This window comes from Delphinapterus leucas, chromosome 8 (genome assembly GCF_059928025.1).
Source record: "Delphinapterus leucas isolate spDelLeu-1000000601 "Yukka" chromosome 8, BTC_Dleu_Yukka2, whole genome shotgun sequence".
Classification (NCBI taxonomy): domain Eukaryota; kingdom Metazoa; phylum Chordata; class Mammalia; order Artiodactyla; family Monodontidae; genus Delphinapterus; species Delphinapterus leucas.
This window is the reverse complement of record NC_143136.1, coordinates 14,139,831-14,162,859: the sequence shown is the minus strand read 5'-3', so window position 1 is coordinate 14,162,859 and position 23,029 is coordinate 14,139,831. Positions and strand designations below refer to the sequence as shown.

General features: G+C 35.9%; 1 protein-coding gene across 6 annotated transcripts in view; it reads right to left on the bottom strand.

Moving 5' to 3' along the window:
• Window positions 1-4,150: 4,150 nt before the first annotated feature.
• The window catches only part of CUL3 (cullin 3), a 101,163-nt gene continuing 82,284 nt past the window's right edge, over window positions 4,151-23,029 (bottom strand). For 5 of the 6 annotated variants that reach the window (XM_089916293.1, XM_022567808.3, XM_089916296.1 and 2 more), the window contains 3 exons: window positions 21,780-21,966; window positions 11,937-12,082; window positions 8,698-9,166 (listed from right to left, as the gene is read on the bottom strand). In XM_089916293.1, the coding sequence (XP_089772419.1) occupies window positions 9,035-9,166; window positions 11,937-12,082; window positions 21,780-21,966 (465 nt within the window). In that variant the 3' untranslated portion in view covers window positions 8,698-9,034. Of the gene's footprint in view, window positions 4,203-8,697; window positions 9,167-11,936; window positions 12,083-21,779; window positions 21,967-23,029 lie in introns of those variants that run through there. The other variant, XM_089916295.1, reaches the window with a different exon arrangement.

Genomic DNA, 23,029 nt, shown 5'->3' with positions numbered 1-23,029 from the left:
AGATATATACCTAAATAGGTGTGAAGATACATATTAAGTATGGTTAACTATTTAAACATACATAATATAAACAAATGAATTCTATGCAAAACTATATTAGTCAATGTAAGTTAACTAAATTTCATTACATTCATATTCTTTAAATGTAGTAGGTTACATATGATACACAAACTAGGTAACAGATTGGGAATGTTCGATTAACAGCAACACCCAAATTCCACCTGTGGATCATGGGAGTTCCCATCGCTAATGTTGGTAGCTTCTGAAAATACGCACATCTTATAAGTTGTCTGCACGTACTCTGTCTTGAGTGAATTCATTAATGGGATTTGCTATTGTCACCCAATCCTCCACGGTCCCCTTTTAACTTCCTCACTCCTTTTTCAAGAAAGTTTGTTTCGTTTTTAGTAAATCCGGACTGACAAACTTAAAATAACTACAAGTCAATGTAGAGGCAATTTTACATTACGCAATTACACGCCGTTATTCTGGAGGTTAGATTTCCCCTACACTTCAGAATCCAAACCCACGTTGCCCCGCAAACTCTCACAAAGCCAGGCCCTTTATTCCTCCCCTCCTTGTGTCTTAGTCTCCTTTACTGCTGAATAGCAGTTTCACCACTGCAGTTACTTTGTTTCCATCTGTAGCACAGGAGAAGCAATGAGGCTGTTAGAGGCAAGCATACCGAACAAGAAGGCAACTTGCAGCCAGACTCTGCCAGACTTGGAGGGAGGCCACAGACAAGCCCCAGACAAAAGGCACAAAACTTTACTATAGTTGATGCCCAGAATCATGAGATCAGATTATATATCCACTCACCTCTTCTCAAAAAAGGTGCATACATGTGTAACACAGTTGCAGAAAGCTGACACCAGAAATTACAAAAAGAATATAAATCACGTAAATCTTTGGCTGTGCTAGATCAATGCAGCATTTTTGTATATATGCAGACATTTTTTGTTTTTGCTTTTCTAGTATGTACATTTCTTACCAAAGAAGGAAATTATTTACATCACAATATCTGATAATACACACTTAACCATGTGAAGTTAACTTCATATGAATACAACTTTAATATTTATTAGTCAACAAATTTCCTAGAGTTCCTTCTATGCGGGCTTATATGTATGCATACATTTTTTGCCTAACAGAATTTTACTGATATTTAATAATACACTGCTTCTTAGCAAAGGTAGTAAAGTAAAATGGGTCTAAACTCACTTTATTACTATGTGGTTTGCCATTTTATAAATTACATATCTAGTAATTTATAACAGAAATTACCATCTACCCGATACCTAATTTTAAGATCTAATGTCACTCCTCATGCACACACAAATGTGCATACCCAAACCCATGGGCACACACACACACACACACCCACCCAAATCCATGCACGCACACACACACACACATATATACAGCTGATCTTTGAACAACACAGGTTTAAGCTGCACAGGTCCACTTAAACACAGAATTTTCTTCAATAAATACGTACTACAGTACATGATCCATAGTTGGTTGAATCTTCTGATGCAGAACTGCAGATACAAGGGGTCGACTAAAGTTATACACTGATTTTCGACTGGGGGTGGGGTGCGGTAGGAGAGGGTATCAGCACCCCAAACCCCTCATTGTTCAAGGGTCTACTGTACATACATATATACATGTACAAAAACATTTATACAAAATTGGCGTTCATAGTAAGAAACTACGGTATAGCACAGGGAACTCTAAGGGCCTATATGGGAAAAGAATCTAAAAAAAAAAAGTGGATATATGCGTAAACATAACTGATTCACTTTGCTGTACACCTGAAACTAATACATTGTAAACCAACTATACTCCAATTCAAAAAAAAGGATTTCAATAATTTGATTGTATTGTACATAACTCTTTTAGCAACTCACTTTTTGGTCTTACTGATTACAAAGCAGGAAATATGGGGCTTTTAAGGAAGGATTGTAGGAAGTTCATAATAGATAATTAGGCCTTTTATTTCAAGATACACTAGTTCAAAGGCAAGGGGAGAACAGTATGAACTGGCTTAGTATATAAACCAAAGTTTCTAGGTAATAGGCTGTTGATTAGAGCATGATGTAATGAGGCTAATACAGCAGCCTGGGTTCATAAGCAGGGCTATTAACTATACAGAACGGGGAGGACCCTACCCATTGTCTCATAATGAATGCTGTTATTAAGGGGTGGAATGAAGTTAGCATTTGAAAACTAAGTGACAGGTATCGCGCTAAGAGCTATTACAGTGAAAGCATGCCAGCAGCTGCTCCTTTGATAAATTCTAGTTCCAAATTTTCTAAGTAAAGCTACAGAGGGAAAATTCTCCCTCAGGAGCAGTAACGCCATTTGTCACCTAGTTCTACCACTGGATTCCTGGTTGAGGCCAATGGAGAAGTAAACATTAGAAAGATAAGTAAACATTAATATGCTGTGTATCCATACTTGGGTTGAAGCAGCAATTACTGGCCTTAAGGGAGTCACCTCCTGTCAGAGTAAGTGGATGATCCTCAAACCAGACTAACTCTCCCTGCAAATACTTTGCACCATTTGGATTACACTGATAATGGCCAAAACTATGGTTTACCCTTGTTTATGACCTTACAACGCTGGCAACACAAACATACCGATTTTTTTTGTCACCCAGATCTCATTAAATTGATTCTAAACCAATGGTTCTTTATGGGAGAAAAAACTCAAATCAGTTCAGTGGGCACTGACTTTTTTCTTAGAATCACTCTTTTATGTTCCTATCTAAACTCATACTAATGGGATGGAGGTCACTGGGCTTTGAACACTCGGTTTCTAAATTTAATTTCTCCCAGTGGAAATGCCTAATTAAAATTCTAAGACCACAGGTTCTCCTTTGACTATGAGGACAATATTACAATATGACCGATCCAGCCACCCCCCCCGCCCCCGGATTTAGGAGGATCCACTAATGACAACTGATTGGTTGTGATTAATACTGTGATCTGTGACCAGGAGTAGCTTGAAATTAACTGGTCCACTTGGTAATCAAACCACTTGACTTGACCAACATGTTGCCATAACCAGCTGAGGTTTAAATAAGTACATGTAAGATGTGTAAGAGCATCTCATAACTTGCATACCATATCAAATAAATGTTCTCTTCAATTAGGAAAACTGGGAACTTATATGCTTTATTATAACACATGTAATCTAAAGCAATGGTTCCTGATTTAGCTGCACAGAAGAATCACCTCAGACCTACTAAATCATAATCTACAAGAGGCGTTATGTTTTTGTTTGGTTTTAAAGCTTCCTTAAGAAATTCCGGTGTACTTCTAGGTTTTAAAACACCAAATCACTTGTCACTCCTCTTCTGGAACAGCTTTTTAAAGCTACTGCAACCTGTCACTCCTTTGAGAATGGATTGCATTATTTTCTAATCAGCTCAAGTCAGGTGGATTAGATGCCTTACTACAAATTTGGATAATACTAATTTCGGTCAGAAGATAGTAACTTTGCTTTTCTTAGGAGTACTGCAAAACACCTCTGCAGCCAAACCTAAGAGGGGGAATTTTTTTTAAAGTGATACTATACACATAGTACTGTAACATCTTACGGAAAAATCTGAACGAACTTTTTGGCCAACCCAGTATGTATAGACTTTCTTACTTTAAGGGCATTCCCCTCCCATCCCACCCCCTTCATTCCGATGTAGAAGTTGCAACAGGCTTTTGACAGAGTCTATTTCATAGTTACATACACTGGTTGCCTATTGCTAGAGCTACACACTGAAACAAAATGCAGATTTCATCCTTCTCCTCACTTGATTCCATGCCCTTTAGGTAAGCTTTGTCTCTTTCTGCTTACAACTGCATTCCATTAAAAAAAAAATCAGTCTAGTGGTTATTTTTTTTAATAGAGGATAGCATCATGTAGGAAATAAAAGATTAATTCTATATTGTTATCTGACATCAGTTCTATAAACTTACTATAAACAAAATAATTCACATATACCACATACAGTGATATGCACAGCTAATATTGCCAATTTTTCTCTTGTGCAGGTTCTACACAAGTTTCACAGTATCAAATTCTCCAAAGAACACTTTCTACAAAAAAATCAACACAAACTTTCACCGTAATACTCACCAAGAAAATCACCTTTCAGATGCAAATTCAGTTCATAAAGTTTTGCCCATCGTCTGCCAAAACAACTGGGGACACATTAACACTCATTAGAGAAGCACCGGTTTTGGAATCACACAGACCTGTGCCCAAATTCCTGTACCCCATTATCTCCAAGTGGAATCATGAATTTTTATATCACTAGTCTGAGTTTTTTCCATGGGATGTTGTGAGTCAAGAGGGCTTTAAAATCAGCATTTAATACTATCTGGAACAACCCAGCAGCTGGTCTACACTTCCCACTTTTTACCTAGTTAAAAACCAAACATCAAGTGATTTCCATTTACAAAAGTAAAAAAAATATAATCCTTATTCCATGAATACTGTCATACTCCTGATAATGCAGTACAAATTTTAACTTATGAAGTTCAATTTTTTTAAGACTTTCTTCCAAATCACTTCGTGATCGTTAAGCACATTCATCTGGGATTTACTGAGTGCCTACACCCACCACATGCCAGACATTGTGCTGAGGCATTTATTCAAGAATCACAACTGCAGAAAGAATTTTAAGACTTAGAAGTTATTTTTCCCACACTGCAAAAATTCCTAAAGTTTCGTGTATTATTTGAACTGTACTTTACCTGAATACTGAACTTCAACAATTTCATTGTGACTAAAATGTTCCTAAGATTACTTTGAGCTCCTCACACACAGTTATCTTGGCATGGCTTACTGGAGGTTCACCTTAGACCCTAATACTAAGGATCAAATCACTTAAATGACCCATTTACAAATTTGCTATTTCTAAAATTATTAAATGGGCTTTCAAGTTTTTCTAGCTATTCATGTTTCCCTAAGTTAGCTTCATGACCAATCTCTGTATCATTACTTGTTAAATTCAGTCATTCTTAGGTCTTCTCTTACTTCTGGCTAAATAAATGATGTGGTATAGAAAAGGCATGCAGTACGTAAAATGTTTCTTAAAACCCAAGATTTGAATTTAAATAAAGCATCTATCCATGTTACCCATTAAAGTATGTAAGACATTCACTAAGACTCCAGAATAGCGGCCTTTACCTTCCCTGTATCCCTTCCTACTAAAAACTGTGATCAGCAAGTAGTATAAAGGCAATAAAAATGTCTTAAGTTCCATATTGAGATGCTTCAAGTTCCATATTGAGATGCTTTGTGTATTATCTTTAACTTTAGCTTGCCATAAGTTCTTTTTCATGTGAATGAGATACAAACTAAATGATAAATTTATAAACAGAAAATGATGCCCATCTGCAATATGGAAGATAAGCTAGGAGCCAGACATACGATCAAACCTAGGTCCAGCTCCTGGGCTCTGCCATTTCCTAGCAGCAACCTTGGGCAACGCTGGTATAATTAACAGTTCTCATCTCACAGAGCCCATGTGATGACTAAATGAAACACATATAAAAAGCTCTCAGAAATAGTGTCTGGCACATGATAATACGTACGTATGTTGTTACTGTTTAACATTTCTATTGTTTCTGCTTTTGGGAATATAAATGTTATTTTGCTAACCTGAAATGTTTTTAACATTCTTATCAACAGTACAAAATACTTATTGACTGACTATATGCACCATATAGAATACACGATCTACAATTTTGATAGGTGACAGCTTTCCTCCCCAGACTGAAACAATCTAATAGTATTCATCAGATACCATGTGAAAAACAAGGCTATAAAAACTGAGTCTTAAGTTACAGTAGGCAGGCAAAGATATAACCCTCTAATACTTATTCAAAATGAGTATTTAAAACTGTAAACAAACAAAAAAACCCCCAGCATTATCTGGATTTAACCCACTACAGTTATTTTCCAAAATTAGGAATTAAATATTTAGAAGCCTGAGATCATGCCAACTAGTCTCCTAGGGATGGAGGCATAATTGTAAGATCACTTAGTTGCCACCTAAGCCTTTCTTGCTACCCAACATACACACTGAGGGATGGAACATCAACAGTGCTTCACTATGACAAGTTCTTTGTCAAGAAAGTGTACTAGCATCTTGGAGTTTGGGGGTGGTACATGTCTATATTTACAGTGCTACACACGTGATTCTAACACATCCTTTAGCAAGACATGCACCCCTTCCCCATCCCCTTTTAAAACTCATTGACATAAAGAACCTTGCAATCACAACCACAGTTTATTTTGTGAGGCTGTGTGTTCCCTAACTGCAATGAATTTTCAAACTTTAAATAATATAACTATATAACAATTCAAAATAAACACTGTCCTGGATTCAAAAGTGATAGCAGAGAATTACAATTTAACAAGTGAACAAAGAGTACATCATTTTTGCAGTTGGAAAACTATGCATCCATCCTCCTTAAAATTCTTCAAGCAAATCACCAAAATCTATTCACATCAACAGGATTAAATGAATGGTTAGGATGCATTATTCTTTTGAGATTAAGACATTAAAAAATGAAGAAAAACGGCATGATCTCTTGCTGAAAAGAAAGCAAGGTCAAAATGTATCACTACGAGCTTTAACGAGCTAAAATAAAATGCACTAAATGCGCTAAAACATATAAAACATGTTAGGTGATCCAATTTTCTTTTTCAATGCAGCATCATTCTGCGACCACTCGACTCAACTGCAATTGACTGAAATGCAACTGAATGCAAATGGTTGCCTTCGCCCACCATACAACTGCAATTCAGAAATGTTTTAATATATTTACAAGCATTTAGAAGCATAAATAGCAAACCTGTTCTCCAAAACTAACAAGTATGTCTCTGAATTCTAAATGTGATTTGTACATCCACACTTGAGACAATGACATAAATTTAACTTGACTGATTTTTAATAGTTCAAACCAGCACTTACATTTTTGTTTTAATGTCTCATTTAGATTTCAAATGGAAGTTTTTACATCTTTCATATTTATTTACTTGACAATCTGAGTGTTCTATTTCCCAAAGTGTTATATATATACCAATTAAATGATATATACAACACTTTGGGAAACAGAACACTCAGATTGTCAAGTTAATAAAAAAATTATGAAACGTGAAAGAACCAGTATTTTCCTGTAGGTAAACACCCTGTCACTAAAGAAATTCCAATTGTGTAAAATCAGAAAGGGAAACCCTTCGGCTTTCCTTGTTACACCTGACCTACTATCACTCAAGTATGGTGAAAGTATCCTGAGAATAATGTTCATGATAGTTTTCATTTGTATCTTAATTGCATCACGTAAGAGTGGAAAACAGAGAGATTAAGAGCATAAGACTTATAATTCTACAGGACAGATGGAGACAAAATTAAATGTAGGAAGAGCATATTTGCAAGTTAAAGGAAAATTATAACCCAAGACGCATGGGGAAAAATATTTATGTGGAGTTTTTAATCCATATTAGAATTCAGTTGTAACTTGACCATAAATTTAAAACAGATACCATCTTCTGAGACATACATTCTAATAAATGTATCAACAGTATCATAGTCAGTTGGTTACTTGAACTTATTAGTAACATGTCATTTTTCTATCAACAAAAATCTATAGTGGTTTGCCCCAATTACATATCTGAAACACTGTCTTATGAAAACAAAATTAAATAAAACTGAAGATAAAAATACTCTGAAGTTAAAATAAAGCAAACTATAATCCTCGGCAGATCAATCAGGTAAAAAATATTGGTGAAAGTTGGAAGCACAGGATAACTGACATGAATCTTCAGCACAAAGCACATCTTTTGAAAACATGAAACGATGACTCTTTGGAGGACAACAGCTAAGAATGATCCAAGAATCATCAGGTTTGAAAAATATTGCTTAATCACTTTCCAAAACGCAGCTGCAAGAACTAAAGATCTTATTAAAAAATATTAAGGTAATCGTATTTATTGCATCTTTAGAATGCATTTTGAAACAGATAATTAACAGTGCATCCCAGCTTCACCAAAATATATATTTAAGAGAGGGTGAACCTAAGATATTTAGAAACAAAGTGTAGACTGTATGTGCTTTTCAGAGGGGCTGAATTAAATACAACCAGCTGCCAACTTTGTGCTCTGACACACCTGAATTAGTGAGTATGTGTATACTAAATTCATTTATTTTTGTCTACAATAAAATGAAATAAAAACACTGCCCTATACAATCCACTATTAGCAGTGAGTACAACAGCAAAAAATTATTGTACAATTTATACATACTAAAATATTTTCTTTCTCTAGAGATAATGCAGAACAAAACCTCATCATTGTAAGAATTTGCGACATCTCAAATTACAGTAGGGAAAAATCAAACCAGGGTGTATACTGAGCCCAAAACAAAGGTTCCTGGTCATTAGGCTGTTAGATTAGTAAGTGCAAGTGGTAGAATAAAGCATGCTCAAATTTTATGCTTGGGTCTCTGTAAATTTATCAAACCTTTAAATTAAACAAGACGAGCTAAAGAAATGCCTTAAGCAGAGCGAGATAATTGGGAATTGTGTCGTTTCTTTTACCATTTTTGTTACCCAACTTATACAATGCCCAAAGTGCTAAGCAACACTACAAAAACACATTTACATGAACACTGAAGACCTGGGGAAATGAAATCCAACAATTTTATTTTAATGAGCTGTATTTTCTAAATTTTGTTTTATTTTTTCCTGTTTTCATACAGTATTGAAAACAAAACGCGGCACATTCACATTTTCCCGAGGAACTGTAAAGATGATCTCTACAGGGATAAACGTTGTAAAGCCTGAAGCTCAATCAACTGATGTTGAAAACTCTCAAAGGGAGTAAAGGCTTGATCTGAATGGTCTAAAACATGTACTGTAATTTAATAGAAGAGATGGTCGTCTTAATATTTAATGATTTAAAAGAACTTCCCAGTCCATGCGAAGAGTACAGTCCAATAATAAATCAAGTTTCTGAATGCATTTTATGCTACATATGTGTATACTTTGCGATCCTCAGGTGTTCGTGCCAAATATTCTCTCTCAATGAGTCCTTCGATACGTTTTTTAATAACAACTGGACTTGGTAAGAATCGAGCCTTCAACTGCTGAGTTACCTAAAAGAGAAGGTTAAATAAAAAACACTAATTCCTACCAGAAAATTAAAAAACAAAAACAAAAAACATTTCTATATAAACACACAAAAATTCTTATTTTTGAGTAGAACTGATATGTCATTTTAAGACTCAGCTCAAACTTTACTAATTTGATTATGAACATTAAAAATACAGAAAATTAAAAAGGATTCTATTTGAAAATGTAATGTATACCTCCTCACATCAGAATGTGAATGCTAAAGTGGATTAATAGACGAATTAGTTGAAATATACTAGTATGAATTTATACCACCGTATAGTTTAACCCATTTTGAAGCTATAATCTAATGACTTCTGGGTTACTCTCCCAATTCACAGAATTTGGGTAGCATAATGTGTTTAAAAGCACAAACTCGGGACTCAGACTTGCCTGGATTCAAATCCCAGCTCTACGACTTACTAGCTCTGGGCCCTTGGGAAAGTTACTTAACCTCATGAAGTTGTTGTGTATATTAAATGAGTTAACAGATGTGATGCTTTAGAATAATGCCCAGTCCATAGTTAAGTGCTACTGTTGGTATTCTTTTCTCCAACAGCTGTCGGGATTCTAGGTATTGTGACATCGGTAATAATACAACAGGAACTACAGCAGTAGCCGAAATCTGACTATGCACTATGTATCAGTCAGTTTTGTTTATATTTATTTATTTAATGCTCTTAACCCTGCAAAGTAGGTTGTCTCGTTTTACAAATGAGGAAAATAAGCCAGAAAGGAAAAATGATATGAACAAGTAGTAAATAGAGCCAGAAGAGATGAGAATCTACATCCTCCTGCCCCTGAAGCCCATGCTTTTCTCACTAATCCAGTTAGTGATCTTGCAGATCACTCATCTAGCCATAAGCCAGCTTCTCTTTTACTAGTGTTGGATCAGTTCATTTCGAAGGCTACAATGGATTATTAACTCTTCAAAGTCGGAAACGTCAGCACTTCACTCCCCAACTAAAATCCATCACTCTTCTAATATTATCACTCCAGTATCAACAAATTTGTTCTCAACCCACTTGAGACCCTGAATCAATCCTCTGGCCCTTTCTTCTAAGCTATTAATAACTTCTTTGTCTGACCTCACCTCTTTCCTTCATAAAAGATCACCTGAGCTGCACCCCCAACAGTACCTTCAACTCCCTGACTCCTTTGGTTCTGTTCCATAAGCACCCATTCTACATTTACTACATCACCCAAAATCCACTACTCGGTTCTTTATTGAGTAAAGTTGTCGTTTTTACACCTTTTGTGTAGACCTGGGGTCCACAGGCAAATACAGCCCGCTGCCTGTTGTAATCCCTCCTGGAACACAGCACACTCACTTGTTATCTACGGGTGCTTTCATGCTGCAACTGGCCATTTAAAAAAAGGTTGCCAATCTCTGGTTTAGGCTGATAACACAAATTTACAGCATTCAAGGTCAGCAAGTTCTCAAGCACCATAACCTCACACCCTGTTTTACATGAGAAAAGAGGCCATTTCAGTTTGAAATTCCTCAAACTCCCACAACCTTACATTTATCCATTTATCCATTTGTCCATTTATCCATTTGTCCACGGCTTGTTTCCATGCTTCATTCCAACCACCCCTGCACCCAGCCCTGGGTTCTCAGGAAAGGTATTTGGTAGCATCCCTGTTAACACATCTACCACCTACCTGTGTTCTCTATACAACCCTCTCGCTTTTCTTTTTCTAGACTTGAGTACATCAAGTAACCCCTCATCTCATTTTTCTTCCCTTTTGTTTTTAAGCATCTCTTCTTATCCTTAGAATATAAATATAACTCAATGTCTTCCCATCTAGAAAAACAGTACCCAGAAGCCCTCAACTCAACACTTAATCCTCTAGTATTGCTCTCTGTGTCCTTCCCACGAGCCAACACCTCAAAGGAGAAACCACTCACTTGGTGGTTTCACCTCCATTTACTTCTCAAGGAACTGCCATCAAATGTCTATTCTTACCAGTCCAATGAAAACGGGAAAAACTAACCAGTCACCTAATTGCCAACATGTCTTAAAGGTTTACTTGTTTTGGTTTTTTAATGATTTTTTAAATTACTGACTGACCACTCACCTATAATTCTCTTCCTCTGCCATGTGATACGAAGTCAACTTATAAAAAGTGGTATTAGCTGACCCGTGGAACACAGCAGCACACTGCCCCTCCCTTTTCAGTTAAAGAAACCAGCCTCTACCTGGCCAAGCAAGCAAGGGTCTCAGAGTCGTCCTCCACTCCTCCCTCTCATTTCCCACGATCAGTCAATAAATGCTGTCAATTTCACTTCCTATGTGTCTTCATTCAGCTCTCTATCTTCAACCAATACTTTATTCGGCCCTAATCACCTTGTTCCTCACTATTTCAATGGCTTCACAATGGTCTTCCCCTCCTTAGTTTCCTAACTTTTACTCAATAAATAAGCCATTAATTTTTAGAAGTATAGGTAGTTTGTTTTACATCAAAGTACTAAATAGCAGTGAAAAGCTTTTTCTTTATTCTTCATGTGACAATATTCTATTATTATCTTCTTTACAAACATATTAGTTCTTAAAGTGTGCACATATTTTGATGCATTGGCTATGTTTAACTATCAAGCAAGTACCATGCTTTTAATAATGTGTTATTTGACTATGGTTTTCTAATTTTAAGATTGTATTTTAAATTAGCTGAATACAGTACTTTCCTAAATTTAAATAATTAAAGTAACTTTGTCTTTTCTACATTAATCCAGTCCGGAAGTGTCCTCACCTCTGCTACTAACACATTGTGCTGCATCTTCTTCCTAGATTTCATTATCCGCACTATAGCAGCTTCTATCTCATGTTTTCTGTCGTCATCTACTTTCTGCCTCGTTTCTTTCCTTTCTGGGTCAGATTCACCTTGTTTGGCAGCAACTAAAAGAGAAATAAAGACATTTACCATGTGATTATGATGTAAATTTCAAAAGTAAGGAAAAATGTTTGTAAGCAAACTTAATATAGTTTACTATTGTCAAGAGAGAAATCAATGTCAACCTCTGAATATACACCACACATATACTTATTAATTAAACACTCAAAAAGTGCCTAATTCAACGTTTACTTTAATAAATATTTAAATAATTAACAAGCAGTGATATAAAAATTCTTCAATTCTAAATTATTCTTTTTAAATATTAGGAGTTTAATTTTACAGAGATAATAAAACCAATTTTATTTTTATAGAATTCAATGACTCCTTTCCTAGAAGAAAAACACTAGCTGGATATATTTAGCAGTAAAATTATCAGTAAATAGTTTTCATTGCTTGTGACTTCCAGAGGTTAACTAGTATTTTACCACCATGACTCCAAGTTAAACCTCACCAAAAGTACCTCAAACAGGAGAAATGTGAGGACTTTAAGAGGAGGAAAGAACATGTATTGCCAAGATTTAGTTAGCTAAATAAAAAATTTAAAGTACCACTAGAATGTCACTTAACTCCGTAACAATTCTTTTGTACCTCTCATCAATTATTCAACAATTTCTTAACATGTATCTTGGTAATTATTAAGTGTCATAATCTCAATATGACTAATGCAAACTATATTCCACTCTTTAGAAGTCTTACTGTTATTCCCTATAGTCTTCAAGGCAACTGCTAAAGAATTAAGTATAAAAGTCCCTTTCTCTTATAACTTTGCTCTAATTGAAGCAGCAGAGAAAGATTTTTTTTGTTTATTTGGTCATCAATAGGAGATAGATGTGAAGTTTCTGGAGGGAGAAATTGTAAAATTACAAAGAACCATATGCAACATTGCTGACTTAGGCCTGGGCACAACCAGGAGATAGCAGACTGTACAATTTAGAAGATCATTTTGGTGTGCATATTCATTCAGCTGTTTCTAATTAGAATCCCTTGGTTAAGAATTCTGCTTCAGTATCTTCTCCCAAGTTAATCAATACCTTAATAAAAAAGAGTAAAATTAAATGCTCAACTAAAGAAGAAAAATGCTTTTCTTCAAAAATTCAATGTCATAAGGGGAAAAAAAAGATAGAGGCACTGGATTAGATTGAATAGAACTAAAGAAACATTAAAATCAATGTAATGTGGAACCCTTGACTGAATCCTAGATCCAAAAAATAAGATATGAAAGGCATTTTTGAGATAACTGTGGACATGTAAATATGGGTGATATATAAATGTTTGGAATTATTAATTTTTGGGGGTGTGATACAGTATTACAATTATGTGGTAAAATCTTAATTCTGAGATAGGTATATGCTCAAGTATTTAAGTGGGAAGTGTTATAACGCTGGCAAATTAAGTTAAAATGATGTAGGAAAGGAGGTGGAGTCAAGATGGCGGTGTGGAAAGATGTGGAGTTAGCGTCTCCCCACGACTAGGGCACCTGCCGGCTGCTGGTGGGGGACTCTCATGCCCAAGGAGACGGGAGGAACTGCAAAGTGAACCAGTAGGACACAGGGGGACTGAGGGGGGAGGAGAAGTGGAGGCCAGACAGGATCGGCACCCCTGAGGCCGGCTAGGTCAGAAGACACAGGCAGGAGGGACTCACCAGGAAGAGTGGGAAAGGAGCCTGCTGAGTTCCCAGGCCAGTCCCCTGCCCCCCAAAGTCCCCTCCAGGCCACGTAGGTCCTTGGGGGCACAGGAGGGAAGCCCAGGAGATCAGGAGGGGCCCTCCCAGACCAGAGGCACAGGAGAGAAGAGGGGGGCATTTGCCCCACCACTTGAGCCCAGGAATCCTGCTGAGCCCCTAGGTAAGGCCCCCTGCCCTCTGAGACCAGGTGTGGGGGGCAAGCCTGGGCCCCTTCTGTTCCTTGAGCCTAAGCTCCACCCCCCACAACCCCCAGGGCCTTTTCCAGCCCTGTGGGTCCTGAGCATAGGCCCTGCCCACCACCCAAACCTCGCTCTTGCTTAAGCAACCCCTCCACGGCCAAGGCCCCTATCCCTTTTTCTTTTATCTCACCACTGGACTGACAGAGAACCTCAGACCCCAGGGAATATTCATCAGAGTGAGGACTCACAGAGGTCCTCAGCTCAGCACGAAGACCCAGCTCTACCCAATAAGCCTACAAACTCCAGTGCTGGAAGCCTCAGGACAAACCAGTAAGGTAGGAACACAATCCCACTCATTTAAAAAAAAAAAAAAAAAGAGACAGCAAAAAACATGTCATGGATGAAGGAGTAAGGTAAAAACCTAAAGGGTCAAATAAATTAAGAGGAAATAGGCAACCTACCTGAAAAAGAATTCAGAATAATGACAGTAAAGATGATCCAGAATCTCAGAAATAGAATGAAGGTACAGATTGAGAACATACAAGAAATGTTTAACAAAGATCTAGAAGAACTAAAGAACAAACAGAGATGAACAACATAATAACTGAAACGAAAATTACACTAGAAGGAAACAGTAACAGAATAACTGAGGCAGAAGAACAAATCAGTGAGCTGGAAGTCAAAATGGTGAAAATAACTGCCGAGGAGCAGAATAAAGAAAAAAGAATGAAAAGAATTGAGGACAGTCTCAGAGACCTCTGGGACAACACTAAACTCACCAATATTCGAATTAGAGGGGTCCCAGAAGAGGAAGAGAAAAAGAAAGGGTCTGAGAAAATATTTGAAGAGATTATAATTGAAAACTTCCCTAACACGGGAAAGGAAATAGTCACCCAAGTCCAGGAAGCACAGAGTCCCATACAGGATAAACCCGAGGAAAAACACACCAAGACACGTAATCATCAAAGTAAAAAAAATTAAATTCAAAGAAAAACTATTAAAAGCAGCAAGGGAAAAAACAAGAAATGACATACAAAGGAATCCCCAATAAGGTTATCAGCTGATTTTTCAGTGGAAACTCTGCAGGCCAGAAGGGAGTGGCAGGATACACTTAAAGTGATGAAGGAGAAAAACCTACAACCAAGATTACTCTACCCAGCAAGGATGTCATTAAGATTCGATGGAGAGGGCTTCCCTGGTGGCGCAGTGGTTGGGAGTCCACCTGCCGATGCAGGGGACGCGGGTTTGTGCCCCAGTCCGGGAGGATCCCACGTGCCGCGGAGCGGCTGGGCCTGTGCTCCACAATGGGAGAGGCCACAACAGTGAGAGGCCCGTGTACCACCAAAAAAAAAAAAAAAAAAAAAAAAAAAGATTCAATGGAGAAGTCAAAAGCTTTTCAGACAAGCAAAAGCTAAGAGAATTCATCACCACCAAACCAGCTTTACAACAAACGCTCAAGAAACTTTGCTAAGGGGGAAACACAAGAGAAGAAAAAGACCCACAAAGACAAACCCAAACAATTAAGAAAATGGTAATAGGAACATACAAATTGATTATTACCTTCAACGTGAATGGATTAAATGCTCCAACCAAAAGACACAGACTTGCTGAATGGATACAAAAACAAGTCTCATATATATGCTGTCTAGAAGAGACCCATTTCAGACCTACGGACACATACAGACTGAAACTGAAGGGATGGAAAAAAGATACTCCATGCAAATGGAAAGAAAGCTGAAGCAGCAATACTCGTATCAGATAAAATAGACTTTAAAATAAAGACTGTTACAAGAGATAAGGAGGGACACTACATAATGATCACAGGATCAATCCAAGAAGAAGATAAAACAATTATAAATGTTTAGGCACCAACACAGCAGCACCTCAATACATAAGGCAAATGCTAACAACCATGAAAGGAGAAACTGACAGAAACACAATAATAGTAGGGGACTTTAACACCCCACTTACACCAATGGACAGATCATCCAAACAGAGAATAAATAAGGAAACACAACCTTTAAATGACACAAGAGACCAGATAGATCTAATTGATATTTATAGAACATTCTACCCTAAAGTGGCAGAATACACTTTCTTCTCAAGTGCACATGGAACATTCTCCAGGATAGATCACATCTTGGGTCACAAATCAAGCCTTGGAAAACTTAAGAATATTGAAATTGTATCAAGCATCTTTTCTGACCACAATGCTATGAGACTAGAAATCAATTACAGGAAAAAACCTGTAAAAAACAAATACATGGAGACTAAACAGTGCACTACTATATAACCAAGAGATTGAAGAAATCAAAGAGGAGATCAAAAAATACCTAAAACAAATGACAATGAAAACACGATGACCCCAAAAGCTATGGGATTCAGCAAAAGCAGTTCTAAGAGGGAAGTTTATAGCAATAGAATCTCACCTCAAGAAACAAGAAAAATCTCAAATAAACAATCTAACCCTACACTTAAAACAACTAGGGAAAGAAGAAGAAAACCTAAAATCAGTAGAAGGAAACAAATCATAAAGATCAAAGCAGAAATAAATGAAATACAAACAAAGAAAACAATAACAAAGATCAATAAAAGTAAAAGCTGGTTCATTGAGAAGATAAACAAAACTGATAAACCTTTAGCCAAACTCATCAAAAAAAAAAAAGGGAGAGGACACAAATCAATAAAATTAGAAATGAAAAAGGAGAAATCACAACTGACACTGCAGAAATACAAAGAATTATAAGAGACTACTGCCAACAACTATATGCCAATAAAATGCACAACCACAAAGAAATGGACAAATTCTTGGAAAGGTACAATTTTCCAAGACTGAACAAGAAAGAATTAGAAAATATAAACAGATGTATCACAAGTAATGAAATTGAAACCATAATTAAAAATCTTCCAACAAACAAAAGTCCAGGACCAGATGGCTTCACAGGCGAATTCTATCAAACATTTAGAGAAGAGCTAACACCCATCCTTCTCAAACTCTTCCAAAAAACTACACAGGGAGAAACACTCCCAAATTTATTCTACGAAGCCACCATCATCCTGATACCAAAACCAGAAAAAGATATCACAAAAAAAGAAAATTATAGACCAATATCACTGATGAACATAGATGGAAAAAACCTCAAGAAAATACTAGCAAACAGAATCGAAAAGCACATTAAAAGGACCATACACCATGATCAAGTGGGAATTATCCCAGGGATGCAAGGATTCTTCAATATATGCAATCAATCAATGTGATACACCACATTAGCAAATTAAGGAATAAGAACCATATGATCATCTCAATAGATGCAGAAAAAGCTTGTGACAAAATTCAACACCCATTTATGATAAAAACTCCATAAAATGGGCATAGAGGGTACCTACCTCAACATAATCAAGGCCATATATGACAAACCCACAGCAAGCATCATACTCAATCGTGAAAAACTGAAAGCATTTCCACTAAGATCAGGAACAAGACAAGGATGTTCACTCTTGCCACTATTATTCAACATAGTTTTGGAAGTCCTAGCCATAGCAATCAGAGAAGAAAAAGAAATAAAAGGAATACAAACTGGAAAAGAAGAAGTAAAACTATCACTGTTTGCCAATGACATGATATTATACGTAGAAAATCCTAAAGATGCCACCAGAAAACTACTAGAACTAATCAATGAATTTGGTAAGGTTGCAGGATACAAAATTAATGCACAGAAATCTCTGGCATTCCTCTACACCAACAATGAAAAATCAGAAAGAGAAATAAAGGAAACACTCCCATTTGCCACTGCAACAAAAAGAATAAAATACCTAGGAATAAACCTGCCTAAGGAGGCAAAAGACTTGTACTCAGAAAACTATAAAACACTGATGAAAGAAATCAAAGATGACATAAACAGATGGAGAAATATATCATGTTCTTGGGTTGGAAGAATCAATACTGTGAAAATGACTATACTACCCAAAGCGATCTACAGATTCAATGCAATCCCTATCAAACTACCAATGGCATTCTTCACAGAATTAGAACAAAAAATTTTACAATTCGTATGGAAACACAAAAGACCCCGAATAGCCAAAGCATCTTGAGAAAGAAAAACGGAGTTGGAGGTATCAGGCTCCCCGACTTCAAACTACACCACAAAGCTACAGTAATCAAGACAGTACGGCAGTGGCACAAAAACAGAAATACAGATCAACGGTACGGGACAGAATGCCCAGAGATTAACCCACGCACATATGGTCAACTAATTTACGACAAAGGAGGCAAGAACATACAATGGAGAAAAGACAGCCTCTTCAATAAGTGGTGCTGGGAAAACTGGACAGCTACATGTAAAAGAATGAAATTAGAACAATACCTAACACCATACACAAAAATAAAGTCCAAATGGGTTAAAGACTTAAATGTAAGACCAGACACTATAAAACTCTTAGGGGAAAACATAGGAAAAACACCCTTTGACATAAACCACAGCAAGATCTTTTTTGATCTACCTTCCACAGTAAGGGAAATAAAAGCAAAAATAAACAAATGGGACTTAATTAAACTTAAAAGCTTTTGCACAGCAAAGGAAACCATAAACAAGACAAAAAGACAACCCTCAGAATTCGAGAACATATTTGCAAATGAAACAACAAAGGATTAATCTCCAAAATATACAAACAGCTCATGGAGCTCAATATAAAAAAACAAACAATCCAGTTTAAAAATGGGTGGAAGACCCAAACAGACATTTCACAAACGAAGACACACAGATGGCCAAGAGGCACATGAAAAGATGCTCAGTATCACTAATTATTAGAGAAATGCAAATCAAAGCTACAATGAGGTATCACCTCATGTTGGTCAGAATGGCCGTTATCAAAAAATCTAGAAATGATAAATGCTGGAAAGGGTGTGGTGAAAAGGGAACTCTCCTGCACTGTTGGTGGGAATGTAAACTGATACAACCACTATGGAAAACAGTATGGAGGTTCCTTAAAAAACTAAAACTAGAATTACCATATGACCCAACAATCCCACTACTGGGCATATACCCTGAGAAAACCATAATTCAAAAAGAGACATGTACCCCAATGTTCACTGCAGCACTATTTACAATAGCCAGGACATGGAACCAACCTATATGTCCAATGACAGATGAATGGATAAAGAAGATGTGGCACTTATATACAATGGAATATTACTCAGCCATAAAAAGAAAACTGGAGTTATTTATAGTGAGGTGGATGGACCCAGAGTCTATCACACAGAATGAAGTAAATCAGAAAGAGAAAAACAAATATATATTAACACATATATGTGGAATCTAAAAAAAAGAGCTAGACATAGAAAATGGACTTGAGGACATGGGGTGGGAGGGCGAAACTAGGGCGAAGTGAGAGTAGCATCGACATACATACACTACCGAATGTAAAATAGTTGGCTGATGGGAAGCAGCTGCATAGCACAGGGAGATGGGCTTGGTGCTTTGCAATGACCTAGAGACGTGGGATAGAGAGGATGGCAGGGAGGCTCAAAAGGGAGGGGATATGGGGACATGGCTAATTCACTTTCTTGTGCAACAGAAACTAACACAGTATTGTAAAGCAATTATACTCCAATAAAGAGCTATTTAAAAAAATATTTTAAAAAATGCTGTAGGAAATATATACATATATGAAGGGAGAGAGGGAGAGCACGAGGGTGGAAATAAGGGTGCTTGAGCAAATGTGGCAAAATTTTAACGATTATCTGTTAGAGCGTTTTTCACTTTTCCTGCAGATGTGAAAATATATAAAATAAAATGGTGGAGGAAAAAAAACTTTTTAACAATCCACTTGGTTCATCTAAATTTGGTCACCTAAATTAATATACTCCAAGATAAATGGGAAGATTGTGGTGATACACACTGAATTATGATGTTTTTAAAAATGTGAGGGCAGGAGCTCACTCCCAGAGCCTAGCACAATACTCTCTGCATTTAAGAAGAGCATAACAAGGGTATGTGCTGTGTAAGTGGGTACCTAAGTATCTAGATGTATTAGGAGGAAAGGGACAGAGAAGGTGAGTGCTGGTGGTGGGGAAGGCTGTCAACTATAGAAATAACTGTAAAATACAATGACTCTAATTCTTTTCAAAGGTTGTGTTATTTGAGTAAATGCTTTTCAGTTTTTGCTTGAATGTCTATTACTGACCACAGTAAAAAGCAGCATAAGTAGGTAAGATCAGCCTCTCTGAATATTTGATTACGAGCCTGAGTACTTTCTCGAAAAGGCAAACATGTATTTTGACAACTTTAAAAAAACTATGTGGTCACAATACTTATCACCAGAGAGAAAATTTTAACTTCTACAAAATATCAGTAAGAGCCAAGATAATCTAAGCACCATTTCAAAATGAAAAACATTTTTCTTTACAGAATTTTACAGCTGAAAAGAACTTTAAAAGGTCATTGAGTCAAATTCTTCATCATGTATAACTATATTCCTATTTTAATCAGATCTAAAATACTATACACACACACTTAACACCAAAAATTAACAATCTATGAAGAAGACTATTTTTTTGATAATCACAATAATATCTGACAATATTTGCAGGACATGATGGAATCTTGCATTACAAAGACACTTATTTATTTAGGATAAAGCAGGGTGAGGCTGGGTATTTCAGATATGTATCACCATATATCCTCCAAATCTGAGATTCAAGTAAGTCCTGATATCCAAAACCCATTTCTGCCCAAAACTATAGTCATATGTCTTGTACTGGGAGAAGAAGAAATTTTATTCCATGACCCTCCTTAGCACAGTTCTGTTTTATTTTTAATATACATCTGTGTCCCAAATATATGGATCAATTTTGGTGATGAAGATAAGATACAATGATAAGGTTTGCAATGATGGGACAAAGTAGTCAAGTCTGTAAAGACAGACCACTCTGCTTTGAAAAGAATATCCAATTAGGGTCAAAAAGAAAAACAAAAGTATACATAAAATGTTCTTGAATCAATATATTCTGGCAATCAATTGTATATTTAACATTAAAATAATTTTAAAAAGACTTTATCTTTTATTAATATATAATGTAAAACCATTTTCAAATCAGAAAATTGTAGTCATTTAAAAAGTTAATCTTACTGTACAGACATATTAGCTGTAATGGATAAACTAGCATTGGGAAGCTTATCTAATACTAGTTTTGAAACCAGGTAGCAAGCTACATTAGTTTTAAAAATCAGCAAAGGTAAAGTGCCTTTTTTCCTCCTTAAATGCATAGAAAATATACACCTTACATTGCTAAATATACAATAAGTAGGACGTTTACCATCAACCTAAAAAAAAGCTGTACCAAAATCTGTTCACAACAGGGTCATCACTGGTTTTAAGTTAGAGAGAGAATATGGGTTTTTAAATTTTGCAACTTAGAAAGTATTTATCAAATATAAATAGTTGCATTTAAAGATTAAAATTTAAATAGGTAACTCCCAATTTTGAGAAATCTGTAAATGCTTTAAAATAGACATCAGTGACTATTAGTTAACCAGTTAAAAACAATTATAAATACTAATATGTTTGTAAAATTATATTTCACTTGTAGAAAACCATATGGAAATAAATACTTGTTCACATTATGAATGACTTTTTTAAATGCTTACTGTACTTGGATTCAACTGCATTTTGACAGGAATACATATCAATAAAAGTGCTTTATTTCTTAAGCCTATATGTCATGCAGCACCAGAAAAGCATTACTTTTTAAAAAATAGAAATCCAACAATTAAGAATTTTTTTAGAAAGAAGAAATATATATAATTTTTTTAGAGAGAAAAATATAATTCCAGATACCTGTTTGAATCTTGACTCTGTGTAGTTTGGATGTGAACTGATCATTAACTGTAAATATGTGACCATTTTCTATTTCCTTTGACTTGGGTTCCTTTGTGAGAACCCGCTGTGTTGGTTTACCACAGGCGAGGGACTGCAGGGCTCTAACAAGTTCTCTTTCAGGGATATCTGTCTCTTGTTGGATTTCCTGAAATTTCATCAGATTAACATAATTAGATTTTTTGAAAGATTAATTAGTAAGTAAAATTGACCAAGCAGTAATTAGAGAGGTAATTCCATTAAATAATTTACAACAAAGAACTTCCTGACTATTATGACTCTAAAATCTCACTTATTTGAACAAATTAGAGAAAAAGGTAGTTCAAATTACAAAATACTGAGAAGACATGTACTTTTTGTTTCAGAGATATAAAGCGTAGTCTAAGAATGTCATCCAGCAGAGATTATTAAGTGACCTGCTTTAATATTTAGGTAAAAAACAAAGTGTTAATCAACACATGACTGCTAATTTTATAAATACTCTACAATCATCCTCTCAAGTTTATCCATACTACTCTTTTGCTTAGCAACTTCTTTCCTAGAAATAATCAAAGTAAGAGTGACCTAAGGTCTTCTATCATACTATCAAAATTTACAATCCAAGTTGCCCATTTTTACTGCCTGTATAACCAAATTAAGAAAAAATTTTTTTAAATACTTGATAATTAATACTAAATATGAAAAGCAACATGAAATATGTTTTGAAGTGCAGGTGATAATTTTTGCTACATTATTATGGCATGAATAAAATGTAATACTGAAAAAAAAAGTTCAGGAAAGCGTGAATCTGTAACTTTTAAATTCATTATATTCTTTTTATGTCAATGGGACAGTAAGAGAATTGTACATGTATATGATTTAGTCCCTTCACATCTACAGGTGCTGTATGGTGCAGCAAGTCTTCATATTAGGATACATCATTTTGATTCACATTGTATAAAGCTGTTTTTTTCTCAAAAGGAGCTCAGGAAGAGTGGGTATAAAGATGGTGTTATTCAGAGTATGTAACTGATCTGGAGAGAGTTGTTCTCCCTTACACAAGTCTATGAAGAACAGTTTAGGCTTTTCTAAAGGACTGTCAGGTAAGTGAAACTGAAAGAAATGTGACCTTTAGTGATGACGATGCATATTCCCTTGCTTCAAATGATCTCAGTATGTCTACATACTTTAGACATATAAATGTTAATCCCACCATATTAAATAGGTGCTAT